Source organism: Amphiprion ocellaris, chromosome 9, assembly GCF_022539595.1.
Source record: "Amphiprion ocellaris isolate individual 3 ecotype Okinawa chromosome 9, ASM2253959v1, whole genome shotgun sequence".
Classification (NCBI taxonomy): Eukaryota; Metazoa; Chordata; class Actinopteri; family Pomacentridae; genus Amphiprion; species Amphiprion ocellaris.
In genome coordinates, this window is record NC_072774.1 from 75,626 (window position 1) to 90,327 (window position 14,702).

Below are 14,702 nucleotides of genomic sequence, written 5' to 3' on the forward strand. Positions count from 1 at the left end.
TCTTAAATGTAGTTTAACCTCAAATTATTCATTTTCACACCGTTTCAATTTTAAAATATCTTTTATTGGAGTAACAGTTTTTTTCTAACAGGAAATGACATAAAAAGAGACAAAAATGTAAAATAAACACATTGAAACAGTTAAAATTCCTCATCAACACCTTTAATTTAATGTCTTACTGGGTTTTAGCTCATTTGTCATTTCTCGTCAGAAGAAAACTGATGGTTGAATATAAATTCACTGTAAATCTAAATCTGGTATCTCCGATATGCAGTTTTACCTTAAATATACTCATTTTCATGTCAATTTTAGATTTACAGTGAATTATTATTTGATCAACAAGTTTCTTCTGACAGGAAATGACATAAATTAGTGATAGAAGAGATTAAATTGAAGGCGTAAATGGTGAATTTTAACAATTTTTATTCATTTATTTGACATTTTTGCTGCTTGTCATTTCCTGTCAGAATAAACCTGTTTCTCCAATAAAAAATCATTTAAAATCAAAATCTGGTGTGAAAATGAATAATTTGGAGTTAAACTACATTTAAGAAGAAAAGATTTAGTGGATTTTTATTCAACTAAGATTTCTTCTGACTGGAAATGTCAGAAACAGAAGATAAAACCCAGTAAAACATTAAAGGTGTTAATGATGAATTTTAACTACTTTTATGCATTTATTTGACATTTTTGTCACTTTTTAGGACATTTCCAATAAGAAGAAACCTGCTGGTCAAATATAAATTCACTATAAATCAGATTTTTTTTGATGGTTTATTAATAATTTTGAGTTTTCCTGTGTTTGTTTCTCAGATTGTTTACTTACACGACTGGAAGCTGCTCATGCTGTTGGAGAAAACTTTCCTTCTAAACCATTAAAATCGGGTCTGGGTCCCAGGATACAGCTGAAAACCTGCTGCGGTTTGTTGGATCCGGTTTCCATCACTCCTCGGTTTGTTCCTCCTGGTAGGTGGTGACGGAGATGGCGCTGTACGGATCCAACACCATCTGAGCACATCGGATGATGGTCACCAGCAAGAAGAAGCAGAGCAGGAAGAAGAAGAAGAGGGCGAACCCCAGATCCACGTCCACCTCCAGCCGGCCCACCGGGAGCATCGGAGGGTCCATGACGGGAAACCCAACCAATCCAGATCTCAGATCCTAGCCGTTATTCCCACATGTCCTCCCAGCGCTGACACCTTCGGTCCTCCTCCCAAAGATCAGATGGAATGCTGGACACTCGGAGCCCCATTTGGCACCTGGTCCTCCATGAAAACTTAATGAGGAGTTTGGTAACAATCCGGCCATTCCTGAGATTAGAACGCCCGGGCATCTCTTCAGGAGACAACGCCTCAATGGGAGTCACTGGATCGGCAACAAACCACAAAAATCCAGACGAAGCCGAGGGACAAAGAGAACAGTGGCGTTTGAGGTTTGGCTCATTTTAAAGTCTGGAAAAATCCAACCAGTCGAGATGCAGAGAAGGAAGCAGTTTGAAGAGGAGAAAGAGGATCTGACGCCTCCTCAATCCACTTGAGAGGGGTTGGAAACTGATCCCAACCAAAAACATGCAGATTGCTTGTATCCTGATGCCACCGACAGACACTCAGGTAAAGTGACTCCATGTTAATACCAGCCAATCTGGATTTAAAACAGAAAACATGTTGAAATGACACCAGAAACACGAGATTTAAAGCAGAGCCGTTGGTCGAGAGCAACCTGAACAGGAAACCTCTTGAAGCTTTTAATTTGTCGTTTTCACCCCTGGCTGTGAAAGAGACGAGGGGAGGACGGAGGTGGAATCTGATCCCTGAAGACGACCGCAGATCCTCAAAAAGAGAAAAGAAAGCAGATACCGGCCGATCAAAGCAAAGCTGGCTTCTGTTTCTGCTCCAGAGAAGAACATAAAACTGTTGGCAGGAAGTGAACACGTGCACGGATGTAACTAAAACAGCCATGACTCTTGCATGAGCGTGATCAGCTGAGTGCACCGCTGAACCACGAGCAACACTGGAGGTCCAGAGGAGGAAGAAGCATCCATGGATGAGAGAAAAAAGACTCTTTAGATGCAGAACTTTCAACTCAGCTGCAGCCAGCTGGTTCTAGAAGTCCCACAGTTACTGGGGTTTCGAGGATCTGAGGTCAGTGATTGGAGGATAAAGACTCCTGGATGTGGAAAGTCCAGTCTCTGGTGGATCAGAACTCTTGGCTAGAACTACATCATGAAGACTGAAGAACCAAGAAACTCTGAGGAAAGGTTGTTGAACAGCATCAGTCAGGACGATACAAGAACATTTAAAGTTCCTGAAGATCTCCTGGAGTCCAGTTAAATCCATCATTAAGAAATGGAAGGAAGCTGGAACATGAATAAATCTGACTAGAGCAGGACGTCCTCAAGACCTGAGAGCCTAGAGAGGGAGGCCACCAAGACTCCTATGACTCCTCTGAAGGAGAAAGAGACTAGAGAGGGAGGCCACCAAGACTCCTATGACTCCTCTGAAGGAGAAAGAGACCAGAGAGGGAGGCCACCAAGACTCCTATGACTCCTCTGAAGGAGAAAGAGACTAGAGAGGGAGGCCACCAAGACTCCTATGATTCCTCTGAAGGAGAAAGAGACCAGAGAGGGAGGCCACCAAGACTCCTATGACTCCTCTGAAGGAGAAAGAGACCAGAGAGGGAGGCCAAGACTCCTATGACTCCTCTGAAGGAGTTACAAGCTCCAGCATCTGAGATGGGAGAAACTGTGGTGGCAGCATCATGACGTGAGGATGTTCCCAGATCTTACTTTTGCGTCTAAACTTGAAGTTCTTCTGAATGAATGGTGTGAAATGTGACGGAACTTAAAAACAGTTTTCTAAAGAAGAATGAGGTCAAATGGTTTGTTTCTGACAATATAACAATTTAATACAAAAACCAAACATTTCTTTCTCTGGATTAAAATTTCATATACAGTATATTTATATATTTGTGTTTCTATGAGTGAAAAAACAAAAACGTGGATGCAGAGCATTGGGACGACGTGGTGGAGAACTGGACGATTATCTACAGGTTTACATACAAAAGTCAGATTCACACATTAATTAAACTTCTGAAGCTCCATCCTGAACCCACGACGTTCTTCCATCATGGGAAAGGCTCAGTCCTCGTCCAAAACTCTCACAAATCAGAGGGGTAATGCTGAAAACAAACAGAACTTTTTGGACTTTCTAAGCGCTGCTGTTGTAATCCTGCATACCCTGATCAAACCGTTCAACCAATCAGAGGAGAGATTAGAAAACAATAAAATACTTTCAATCCAAACATTTTATAATAACAAGAATCAAGGAGTACATTTATAAAGAATGGCTTCAGAAGAACACAATTCCTGCCTGGTAGTTATTGCTTCTTTTACAAAACGAGTACAAAAAGTCTTCCAGGGTTACGAAGGAGAGAATAAACCCAGAACATCCGTCTGCTTCCATTATATAAATATATATATATTAATATATATTTATATATAAATATACACCACCGTTCCAACAGCTTAGGGTCACCCAGACACAAACTCACACTTTTATTCATGTGCTAACAGAACTGGACATGAACTAACAGCATGTAGCCTTAGAACACAGGTAATGTTCCTCTGTACCCCTATGGAGATATTCCATTCAAAATCAGCCATCATTTACCACATTAACTATGTAGTAACGCTCAAAAAACTGTCAAAAAGGAGTCAAAAAGCACCCGACATAATCCAAAATTGTTTCAAAATGACCTGAAACTTGTCCAAAAGTAGTCAAAAACTGTCTGAAATGACTTGAATCTTGCCTAAAATGAGTTTAAAGCTGTTTAAAATGCTTTTAAAGTTCTGTAAATGGACTCAAAATGGCCCTAAATGTCTTGAATTGTGTCTAGAATCAGCTAAATACTGTCTAAACTGCTCTGGAACTAAAATTCTCCTGATGAACGATCCAACATCTGTCCAGAATGTGCTGAAAGCTGTTTAGAAAGCTCTGATTCTTTCTTTCTAGGTGACCCTAAACGTTCCGACGGTGGTAGAACATCCTGTCTGTATGGAGCAGAAACGGATCGTCTCCATCTCCAGCTGGTTAACAGTAGGTTGCCGTTGTAACATCAAATACATCGTTCACAGATGAAGAAGAAAATAAGTTCGAACAGAAACCCTGGTGGATAAAACTAGACCTGAACCCCCGTAGATCCAGACCTGAATCCAACCACCAGGTGATCTCTCTCTAAAGGGTTGAACTGCAACACTCTGAGTCAATGCCTGAGAAAAAAATGAACAAAAGGCCTTTGTTTGCGTGTGTGTGTGTCTGTGTGTGTGTGTTTTTGTGCGATCTATTCAGTGTGATTGTGCATCTTTGATATATTTTATATATTTACTGTATATATCTACAGCAGGAGGCTGTGGAGCTTTGGGTGGTGCTAGCAGCTATCTGCTAGCAGATAGCCGCTAGCAGATAGCAGCAATCTGCTAGCGGCTATCTACTAGTTGGTAGCTACAGGGCTGGATTTAGGAATACTGTCCAGATAATGGATCTTCTAGTCAGTACCAAACACTGGGTTTTCCTCCTGGATCCTCCATCTGTAGCTGCTGAGCAACACGAGCCATGCAAAGCAAAGGAGGAGCTGCTGAGGAGAGCAGGAAGAGCAGAAGAAGAGCTGAAGGTGAGGAGATCAGCCGATGGGTCACTCGTTGAAGGGAGGGTATATGGGGATCTCAAAGTCGTCACTGTTGAAGTTGGCCGGCTGGTCCAGCATGGACAGGACGTCCTGCAGCAGATTAAAGAGACAGAAGACAGTAAAACAACATCCAGACTCAGTGGTTCTATAATCAGTTCAGCAGCTTCTCATAGAAAAAAGAACATTATGCACCTTTATGCTCATTGTTCTGAAAGCAGACTTTACCTGAGGGAATTCCCAACAGGAAGTAAAGGTGACAGACCTCCACCCTATGGCAGGTTTTCCATACCATCTACTATCAGACTGATCATCACTGGCTAGTGTCAAATAAACCAGACCTCTATCATTCAGAAATAGATAGACTATATATAGATAGACTATAGATAGATAGACAATAGATAGATAGACTATAGATAGACTATAGATAGATAGACTATATATAGATAAACTATAGATAGACTATATAGATAGACTATAGATAGATATAGATAGACTATAGATAGAATATAGATAGACTATAGATAGATAGACTATAGATAGACTAGATAAATAGACTATAGATAGACTATAGATAGATAGACTATAGATAGATAGACTATAGATAGACTATAGATAGATAGATAGATTATAGATAGATAGACTACAGATAGATAGACTATAGATATATAGACTATAGGTAGATAATAGATAGACTATAGATAGATAGACTATAGATAGATAGACAGACTATAGATAGACTACAGACTATAGATAGATAGACAATAGATAGATAGATAGATAGATAGATAGATAGATAGATAGATAGATAGATAGATAGATAGATAGATAGATAGATAGATAGACTATAGATAAGACTACAGATAGATAGATAGACTATAGTAGGGCTGGGCAATATGGCCGGAAAAAAAAATTCTGCGATTTTTTTCACAACAATCCCGATTCACGATTTATCTTTTTTTTTTTTTTTTTTTTAATGCCCTACCTAATCTCCTCACGCCGGAGTCCAGTCTACTTTATGCAAATGAGCTGCAGCCCACTCCAGGTAAACACACTGGATCGCAGCTGGAAATGCGCCATATGTGGCATGCTGGTCCGGTTGTGATCCGGTGTGTTTACCCGGAGAGGGCTGCAGCTCATTTGCATAAAGTCGACTGACTTCTACTTAATGCAAATTCAGTGAGGCATGTGGAGATTCCACGCATCGTGAAACTGTCCTCAAATTTCTAAACTAGGCGTCGGTGACATAAAACGAGGACAGATTCAGCTGCTGCACAGATTATTTCTGCCTCAAATGCTTTCAGAAATACTTTTTGCTGACGTGTTTTTTGAAATAAAAGGTAAAGTTTGCGGCCGAGCCGCTGTGTTTATCCGACTTGTCTGCAGGACTGTCCAGCTGAAAGCTCGGTCATGTGACCACGTAGCGGCCTGCTGTTGCTCAGCGCTGTCATGTGACCATGTCATGTGGTCCGCTAGTGACCGCCCGCTGTCCGTGCGATTTTCAGATGTGGTGCGTTGCCGTGCAGGAAAATAGCATCTAGTGGACATGAGCCTTTAGATCTGCACCGCTCGCCGCCATGTTGTTTGTGTATCAAGCACGGGGGGGGGGGCGCATTCTGAACTACGGGAGCCCAGCGGGAAGGCGTTGGTGGCGGATGTTGATGAGAAAATCGATTTTCATTAAAACAAATCGACATTAAGTACAAACTCGAATTAATCGATAAAATCGATTTATCGCCCAGTCCTAGACTATAGATAGATAGACTATAGATAGATATAGATAGATATAGATAGACTATAGATAGATAGGACTATAGATAGATAGACTATAGATAGATAGGACTATAGATAGATAGACTATAGATAGATATAGATAGATATAGATAGACTATAGATAGATAGGACTATAGATAGATAGACTACAGATAGATAGACTATAGATAGACTATAGATAGATAGACTATAGATAGACAGTGTGTATCAAGCGTGGGGGGAGGGGGGCGCACTCTGAACTACAGGAGCCCAGCGGGAAGGTGTTGGTGGCGGATGTTGATGAGAAAATCGATTTTCATTAAAACAAATCGACATTAAGTACACACACGAATTAATCGATAAAATCGATTTATCGCCCAGTCCTAGACTATAGATAGATAGACTATAGATAGACTATAGATAGATATAGATAGACTATAGATAGATAGACTATAGATAGATAGACTATAGATAGATATAGATAGACTATAGATAGGACTATAGATAGACAGACTATAGATAGACTATAGATAGATAGACTATAGATAGGTATAGATAGATAGACTATAGATAGACTATAAGGACTATACATCGACTGTAGACTATAGACTATAGATATAGATAGACTATAGATAGATAGATAGACTATAGATAGATAGATAGACTATAGATAGACTATAGATAGATAGACTATAGATAGACTATAGATAGATAGACTATAGACTATAGATAGACTATAGATAGATAGATACTATAGATAGACTATAGATAGATAGACTATAGATAGGCTATAGATAGATTATAAAGACTATAGACTATAGATAGATAGACTATAGATAGATAGACTATAGATAGACTATAGATAGACTATAAAGACTATAGACTATAGATAGATAGACTAGAGATAGACTATATATATATATATATATATATATATAGAGATAGATAGACTATAGACTATAGATATAGATAGATAGACTATAGATAGATAGATAGACTATAGACTATAGATAGATAGATAGACTATAGATAGACTATAGATAGACTATAGATAGATAGACTATATAGATAGACTATAGATAGATAGATTGATACATAGATAGATACATAGATAGATAGATAGATAGATAGATAGATAGATAGATAGATAGATAGATAGATAGATAGATAGATAGATAGATAGATAGATAGATAGATAGATAGATAGATAGATAGATAGAGTGTTTATTAATCCAGAGGAGATGTCAGTCCAGTCTATGATGGTTTGGTGTCAAGCCTCTGAATAATTGTTGTGACTTACAGGGAACATGTCCTGCTGGTTTCCCTGGGCATGAGGATGCTGCTCGGCGCTGCTTTGGGAATGCTGCTGGCCCTGCCACTGAGGCCAAACCGCCTCCACCGCTCGAGACGGGAACTGGGCTCCGGACTGGGAACCTTCTGGGACACAATCCATACCAGTTAGAGTCCGCCCCATTATCCCTCAGAGACCCACCATGACTGCTGCCTACCCACCGTAACCGTTGGTGTTGATGCTGGGCCGAGAGTTCATCTGGGGGTAGTTTCCAGCATTGCTCTGGGTGGGAGCAGCACCTGTCGGCATCTGGCCAAACGTGTTGGAAGAGCCGCCTCCGAACCCGCCCATCTGAGGAAACGGTGGAGACATGGTCTTTGCTGCCTGAGGCGCCACCTGCTGGTTGGAACAGGAAGAGGAACTTCATTTTTTTTCAATTTTGCCACCCTTGTATATATTGTAAATAAAACTGCTGTAACAATGTAAATTTCCCCTGGAGTGGGGAGAAATAAAGAACTTTATCTATCTTATCTATCTATCTTATCTATTTATTGACCATTGGTTGGGTAGAGTCAAACATGGGATCGATGCAGTCGAGAAACAATCATGGACTTTGGTTCCTTCATAGATTTATTAAAGGTTTTCTGGAACTATGACAGAATCTGTTGGGTCATAAATATATAAACAGAAACTCTAATATTTGGTTAATTTCCTCCTCAGTTTGGTTCTTCTGGTTTCAATCTTATGGTATATCTTTGACTCCACTGGACAGAATTGGTTCATTTTAATTAAATGTCATCTTTCTGACTTGGTTCTTCAGGTTCTGATGGGTCTAAGTCAGGACTTTGGGGAGACCAGTCTAGAACCTTCATTCCAGCCTGATGGAACCACTTCTTTACCACATCTGATGTGTGTTTGGGCTCATTGTCTGGTTGAAACATCAACTGTGTCCAAGATCAACCTTCTGCTGATGGTTTTAGGTTTTCCTGAAGAATGTGGAGGTGATCCTCCTCCTTCTTCATTATTCCACTTACTTTGTGTAAAGCTCCAGTTCCACAGAGCATGATACTGCCACCACCATGCTTGATGGTAGGTTTGGTGTTCTTGGGGTTAAAAAATGACCTACCCAAGACAGTCCTAAAACGGTCTGAAACCAGGACCAAAATCAAACTTAAATACCTCTTAAAAAAAAAAAAAAAAAAAAAAAGTCCAAGACCCGCCCACAACAGTCTGAAACCAGTCCTCATACAGGACCAGATCCAGAGTAAAATAAATCCTAAACCAACTTTAAATCACATCTAAAACCAGGAGAACCAAGACTGGAACCAAACATAAACCAGTCCTAAGGCAGTCCAGAACCAGTCCAACATACAGTCTGAAACCAGTCCAGAAGCTCTTCTAGAAAGCCCCAGAGCATGATAATGCCACCGCCATGCTTGATGGTAGGTTTGGTGTGCTTGGGGTTGAAGGCCTTCAGGCTTTGTTCCATCTGACCACAGTACTTTCCTCCAGAAGGTCTTTTCTTTGTCCGTGTGATCAGTGGAGCTTTAAGGTTCTGCTTCTAGAGATAGAACTTCCTCCATAATGGACTGGTTCTGGACTTTCTTGGGACTGGTTTGGTTCCAGTCTTGGTTCTCCTGGTTTTGGATGTGATTTAAAGTTAGTTTAGGATTTATTTTACTCTGAATCTGGTCCTGGACTCAGACAAAATGAATCCTGCTGTCCTGGTCTACCTGGTTATTAAACTGAGGTCTGGCTCCAGCTCCAGCACTGGTCCATCCTCCAGCCGGGCCTCCATGCAGGGGGCTGCTGGTGCTAGAGGGGGGAACCGACTGTGGAGGCCCATTCTGACGAGACATCTGGGCCAACATCTGTCCTGCTGAGTGGGCTGGTTGAGGCATCTGTGGAGTCATACTGACCGGCCTGTGGAGAGTCACAGCTGGTAAATACCCCATACTGGGGCAAAACAGCCTCCATATGGAGGGTAATAAACATGGAAGGACATCCTGCATGTACAGAGCAGCAGGAACTCAAGTTTAGCAGCAAAATGTGTTGTTTTGGGTTTTTTTCTCACCTGTGTTGTCTTTTTTTGGTTGTTTAGTTTTTTTGTCATTTTTTTGTCTTGTTTTTGTCCATTTTCTTGTTGTTTTGTAACTTTTTATTATAATTTTTTTTTATCTCTTTCTTTTGTGTTGTTTCATGTTGTTTGTCCCATTTTTGTAATATTTTGACTTGTTTTTGTTGTTTTGTGTCTCATTTTTGTCTGACTTTTGTGGTTTTGATCCTCCAGTAAATCCTGTGGTTCAGTTCCAGATGACTAAAAGTTGTGTTCCTTTGTCGACACTGTGATCTGGAAGTTGTAATGTGGAAATGATAAACTGAGGATGAATGTTAATGAAACTGAATTTATTTTTCTTCAAAAATTCCAGGATGTTCATGATGTTTTGCAAAAAGATAATTCATTAACTGTGAATATTTTCAGAATGTACTTTTTTAATTTAATTTTATTTACATAGTGTCAATTACAGGTCAAATTGTCTCAAGACGCTTTACTTTTTTGCACTAAAACAAAGGAACCATTAGGAGTTGTGGTTATTTACAGGTTATTCTGCTGTGGTTTTACTGGTCTGGTCCACTGGAGATGAGACTGGACTAGATGTGGAATCTGGACTAAGATGAGGTTGACTCTCCTGATCTAGCAGGCTGACCATAGCTGCCAACACATTAATCTGACTAACTAGCAGAACCCTCAGGATGCTGAAGAAGAACTTATGTTTTAACCCTCGTGTCGTCCTGCGGGTGAAATTGACCCGTTTTAAAGTTTGAAAATGTGGAAAAAATATATATTTTCACAGTGAAACTTCTGATGTCCACATTTTCAACATTTTTGGGAAATCTTTGAACATTTTTTGGTGGAAAAAAAGAAATGTTAATGTTATGTTAAATATTTTCTTGAAGAACATTCACATAAAAATCAACCAAAATCCAGTGAATTTTGCTGGATTTTGGTTGATTTTTTTGTGTGAATGTGCTTAAGAAAGGGAAATTTTTAATTTTTTTCCTGAAGGTTTTGCAAAATTTCAGAAACTTGGGGGATTTTTTTGCAAAATTTTTGGATTTTTTTACAGACAAGGAAACAATATTTTTGGTGCCTGTAAATGAAGACAGCAGGAGGTTTTTTTTTTTTTTTTTTAAAGTTTTTTTTTTGGCCTTTTTGTCGGCTTTTATTGGATAGGCACAGTGAGAGAGAGACAGGAAACAGGGTAGAAGAGTCAGGGGAAGACATGCAGGAAAGGGCCGCGAGCGGGAATCGAACCCGGGCCAGCTGCGTCGGGGACCAGCCCCTGTACATGGGTCGCCCGCTCAACGCGTTGAGCTATACGGGCGCCCAAGACAGCAGGAGGGTTAATGATGCTTGTTTGGCTGCAGTTAACAACTAAAATAAACGCTCTGCAGCAGCTCCAAGAAATCTACTGAACGTGTTTCATGTGCCAGAATATAAACTAAAGAACAGACGTCATGCTGACAGAGATGAAGCTCAGTACCTGTAAATACTTCCTACCTGTACGTGTCGTTGGAGCGGTCGGCGGTGAAGTTGTTGGCCGAGGCGTAGATCTGGGTGGATGGAGTGGAAGTGGAGGGGATGCCCTTGGTCTGATCTGGGCCTTGGAACAGGGACTGGTACAGTTCTGGCTTCTCCATGCTTTTGCTGTGGTCCGGTCCGGCCGCCATCACCGGCTGGACTGGCATCTGAAGACCACCAAAACATACGGTCAGGGATTAAAACCAAACACTAAAAAAGCACTCAGAGAGCACAGTCCTCCTCCAAAGCTGCTCAGTCCTCCTCCAAAGCTGCTCAGTCCTCCTCCAAGGCTGCTGAGTTCTCCTCCAAGGCTGCTCAGTCCCCCATATGTCAGAAATGCAGCATTGTTTATTAGTTATTGATGATCAGAAATCACGGCTCCATTTAATATAGATGTACTCACAAACTAAATGACCTTGCTCTGAGCACAGGCATGTGTTCTGCATGTGTACGTTATGTACAGACACCGAGTCACGTGACATAAATATGTAGCGGGCGGTGGGAATTGATGGGACTCAGAAACACCCACTTGCAACACTTCAGCTCTCAGCCCCCTCATTACCACAATTATAAAATGTTCACTCCGCTCTGGTCATGTTCCATCCACTCTCAAAACAGCGCTGATCAAACTACATCTCAAAAAACACAACCTTAATTCTCAAGACCTGGCCAGCTACAGACCTATCTCAAACCTTCCATTCCTTTCGAAGGTTCTGGAGATGGTTGTAGCTGGCCAGCTCCACGATCATTTATCCAGATACTCACTATACGAGAAATTCCAGTCTGGTTTCCGTTTAGCCCACAGTACAGAGACAGCCCTGGTCAGGGTCACCAATGACCTTTTGGTGGCCCCTGACCAGGGCTGTCCATCACTTCTCATTCTTCTGGACTTAACAGCTGCCTTTGATACAGTTGATCACAACTTTCACCGACTGCAATACAATATCGGTCTGTCTGGTACTGTGCTAGACTGGTTCAAATCATTCCTGGCAGGTAGAACTGAGTATGTTGTCCTGGGGGATGCCAAGTCAAGACCCCACTTTGTCACCTGTGGGGTCCCTCAGGGGTCTGTCCTCGGCCCCACCCTCTTCAACATCTACATACTCCCCCTGGGCCACATCATCAGCAAGCATGGAATGTCCTTTCACTGCTACGCCGATGATACTCAGCTCTACCTGCAAACTGACCCCAATTCTACTTCGGCACCACCAGCCCTGATAGCCTGCCTGGAGGAGACAAGGGCATGGTTAGCAGAAAACTTCCTTCAACTGAATGCTTCTAAGACTGAAGCCATTCTCATAGGGACCTCTCACCAGCTCAAATCCTCTCCCATCTCTGCTATCTCACTCTCTGATTTCTCCATTTCTCTCTCTTCCTCTGTCAGAAATTTGGGAGTCATCTTTGACCCACATTTGTCATTTGAACACCACATACAAAATCTCTGTAAAATCTCATTTTTTCATTTAAAAAACATCTCAAAACTTCATCCCACTCTCTCCCCCTCCGATGCTGAGAAGTTGGTTCATGCCTTTGTCTCCTCCAGGCTGGACTACTGCAATGCCATCCTCGTCAGGATTAGAGGTCGACCGATATGGGATTGTCAAAGGCCGATGCCGATACCGATTTTTAAAAAAATTTTCAGCCGATGGCCGATATCTAAAGCCGATTGTAGAAGCCGATTTTTAAGGCCGATATCCTTTATTATTATTTTTTTTTAAAGCACATCGATTACAAATGGCAATTTAAACACTAAAAGTATATACATGTATATATTACAAATTAAATACACTAGTAGAACTAGTAGAAAAGTAAAAAAGTACAATAACATAAAAAAAATACTTAAAGTTTACAAAAAATACAATTAAAAAGTAACCTGAAAGTGGTTAGGGTTAGGCTTGTTGTTGCCTGGCTCACTCGCTCTGCTCATGCTCCGCTCATGCTCCGCTCTCTGAGTGCCAGGGGTCCTTCTAAGGGAAAAGCGGTCGCAGCAGCTGCCCGTACGGGTGCCTGATCACAAATCGGCATTTTATTTGTAAATATCGGCCGATGGCCGATATTGAAAAAAGTCCATATATCAGCCCAAAATATGGGCTGGCCGATATATCGGTCTACCTCTAGTTGGAATCCCAGCAAAAAGCCTCCAAAAGCTTCAACACGTGCAAAACACCGCCGCCAGGATCCTGACGAGGACGCCCAAACACGCTCACATCACACCTGTCCTCTGTAACCTCCACTGGCTTCCAATCGCAAAATGCATCCAGTACAAAATCTGTCTGCTTGCCTACCAGTGCATTCATGGACATGCCCCGGACTACCTTTCAGAACTCTTAACCCTTCACTCCATCTCCAGACAACTTCGATCCACTAATACCAACCTTCTGTGCACTCCAAGATCCAACCTGAGAACAATGGGCGACAGAGCGTTCCAGACAGCTGCTCCTGAACTGTGGAACACATTACCACCACCCCTGAGGGCCCCACAGTCCCTGGAGTCATTTAAGAAAGGGCTAAAGACATTCTTATTTAAGTTCTAACATATTTACTGTTTCTAAAATGTTTCTTTTAAATGAATTGTAGCACTTTGAGATTTTGTATGTAAAGTGCATTATAAATTAAAGGTATTATTATTATTTATTATTATTCACCCCCATAATTTAATCAGTCGTTCCTTGTATTATTTGCTTGTAAAAATATTCAGAATCAATTTGAAGACGGCATTTTTTAATACTTTTGGGCAACTTTGTGTCATTTGGAAACAGATTTTAATCACTTTGGATCAGGCCAGTTTTCATTTTTGACCAGTTTTGGTGATTTTTGACTGATTTTCAGTAAGTCTGGGTAGGTTTATGTCATTTTGCAGAAACTGAGACATTTTAAATAAATTTTTCAATAGTTTTGGATGTATTTCTGTCGTTTTAGACAATATTTGAGTCATTCAATCACAGACATTTCCATGTTTCCTCTCTGCTCTGCTCATCATGGTCATTTCTGGAGATCTTTATGTGCTTTTTGAACATGTTTTAGGTCGTTTGGGGTCATTTTTCAATAACATTTGGGCACAATTATGTCATTTTTGGAAAATAAAGTAATTTTAGACACTTTTTCAATCTTTTTAGACAAGTTGGTGTAGATTTGGACAAATTTTGAATCACTTTCAACATGAACATCTCCATGTTTCTCTCTCGCCGGACTTTTTACTCAATTTTAGTCTCTCTCACAACGTTATTCCTCTCTCCTACATTATAATTACATGCAAATGGACAATTATGCAAATTAGGCGATGATGTCATTCAGCGACATTTAGGACAGCCAATAGCTGCTTTCCTGACTGAGGAGTTGGCAACACTGCGCTCGCTGTGTGACTATGTATTCATCCACTCCGCTCACCAACTAGAG

At 40.9% G+C, this 14,702-nt stretch overlaps 2 protein-coding genes across 9 annotated transcripts in view; both read right to left on the minus strand.

The window, feature by feature from the left end:
• Nucleotides 1-521: 521 nt before the first annotated feature.
• LOC118469338 (cortexin domain-containing 1 protein-like) lies at nt 522-2,735 on the minus strand. The gene has a single exon (XM_035941993.2). It carries the CDS (start codon nt 1,126-1,128, stop codon nt 943-945), a length of 186 nt encoding a protein of 61 aa, XP_035797886.1. The 5' UTR covers nt 1,129-2,735; the 3' UTR covers nt 522-942.
• A 143-nt stretch (nt 2,736-2,878) lies between these two features.
• Nucleotides 2,879-14,702, minus strand: part of arnt (aryl hydrocarbon receptor nuclear translocator) — a 43,783-nt gene continuing 31,959 nt past the window's right edge. For 5 of the 8 annotated variants that reach the window (XM_035954074.2, XM_023282702.3, XM_023282674.3 and 2 more), the window contains 5 exons: nt 11,286-11,473; nt 9,457-9,646; nt 7,945-8,122; nt 7,733-7,869; nt 2,879-4,773 (listed from right to left, as the gene is read on the minus strand). In XM_035954074.2, coding sequence (XP_035809967.1) covers nt 4,690-4,773; nt 7,733-7,869; nt 7,945-8,122; nt 9,457-9,646; nt 11,286-11,473 — 777 coding nt within the window. In that variant the 3' untranslated portion in view covers nt 2,879-4,689. The remainder of the gene's footprint in view (nt 4,774-7,732; nt 7,870-7,944; nt 8,123-9,456; nt 9,647-11,285; nt 11,474-14,702) is intronic. The other 3 variants (XM_035954082.2, XM_035954099.2, XM_035954079.2) reach the window with 2 other exon arrangements.

Excerpts from the sequence above, each read along its gene's own strand:
- LOC118469338 (XM_035941993.2), bottom strand. The coding sequence starts at position 1,128 with ATGGACCCTCCGATGCTCCCGGTGGGCCGGCTGGAGGTGGACGTGGAT.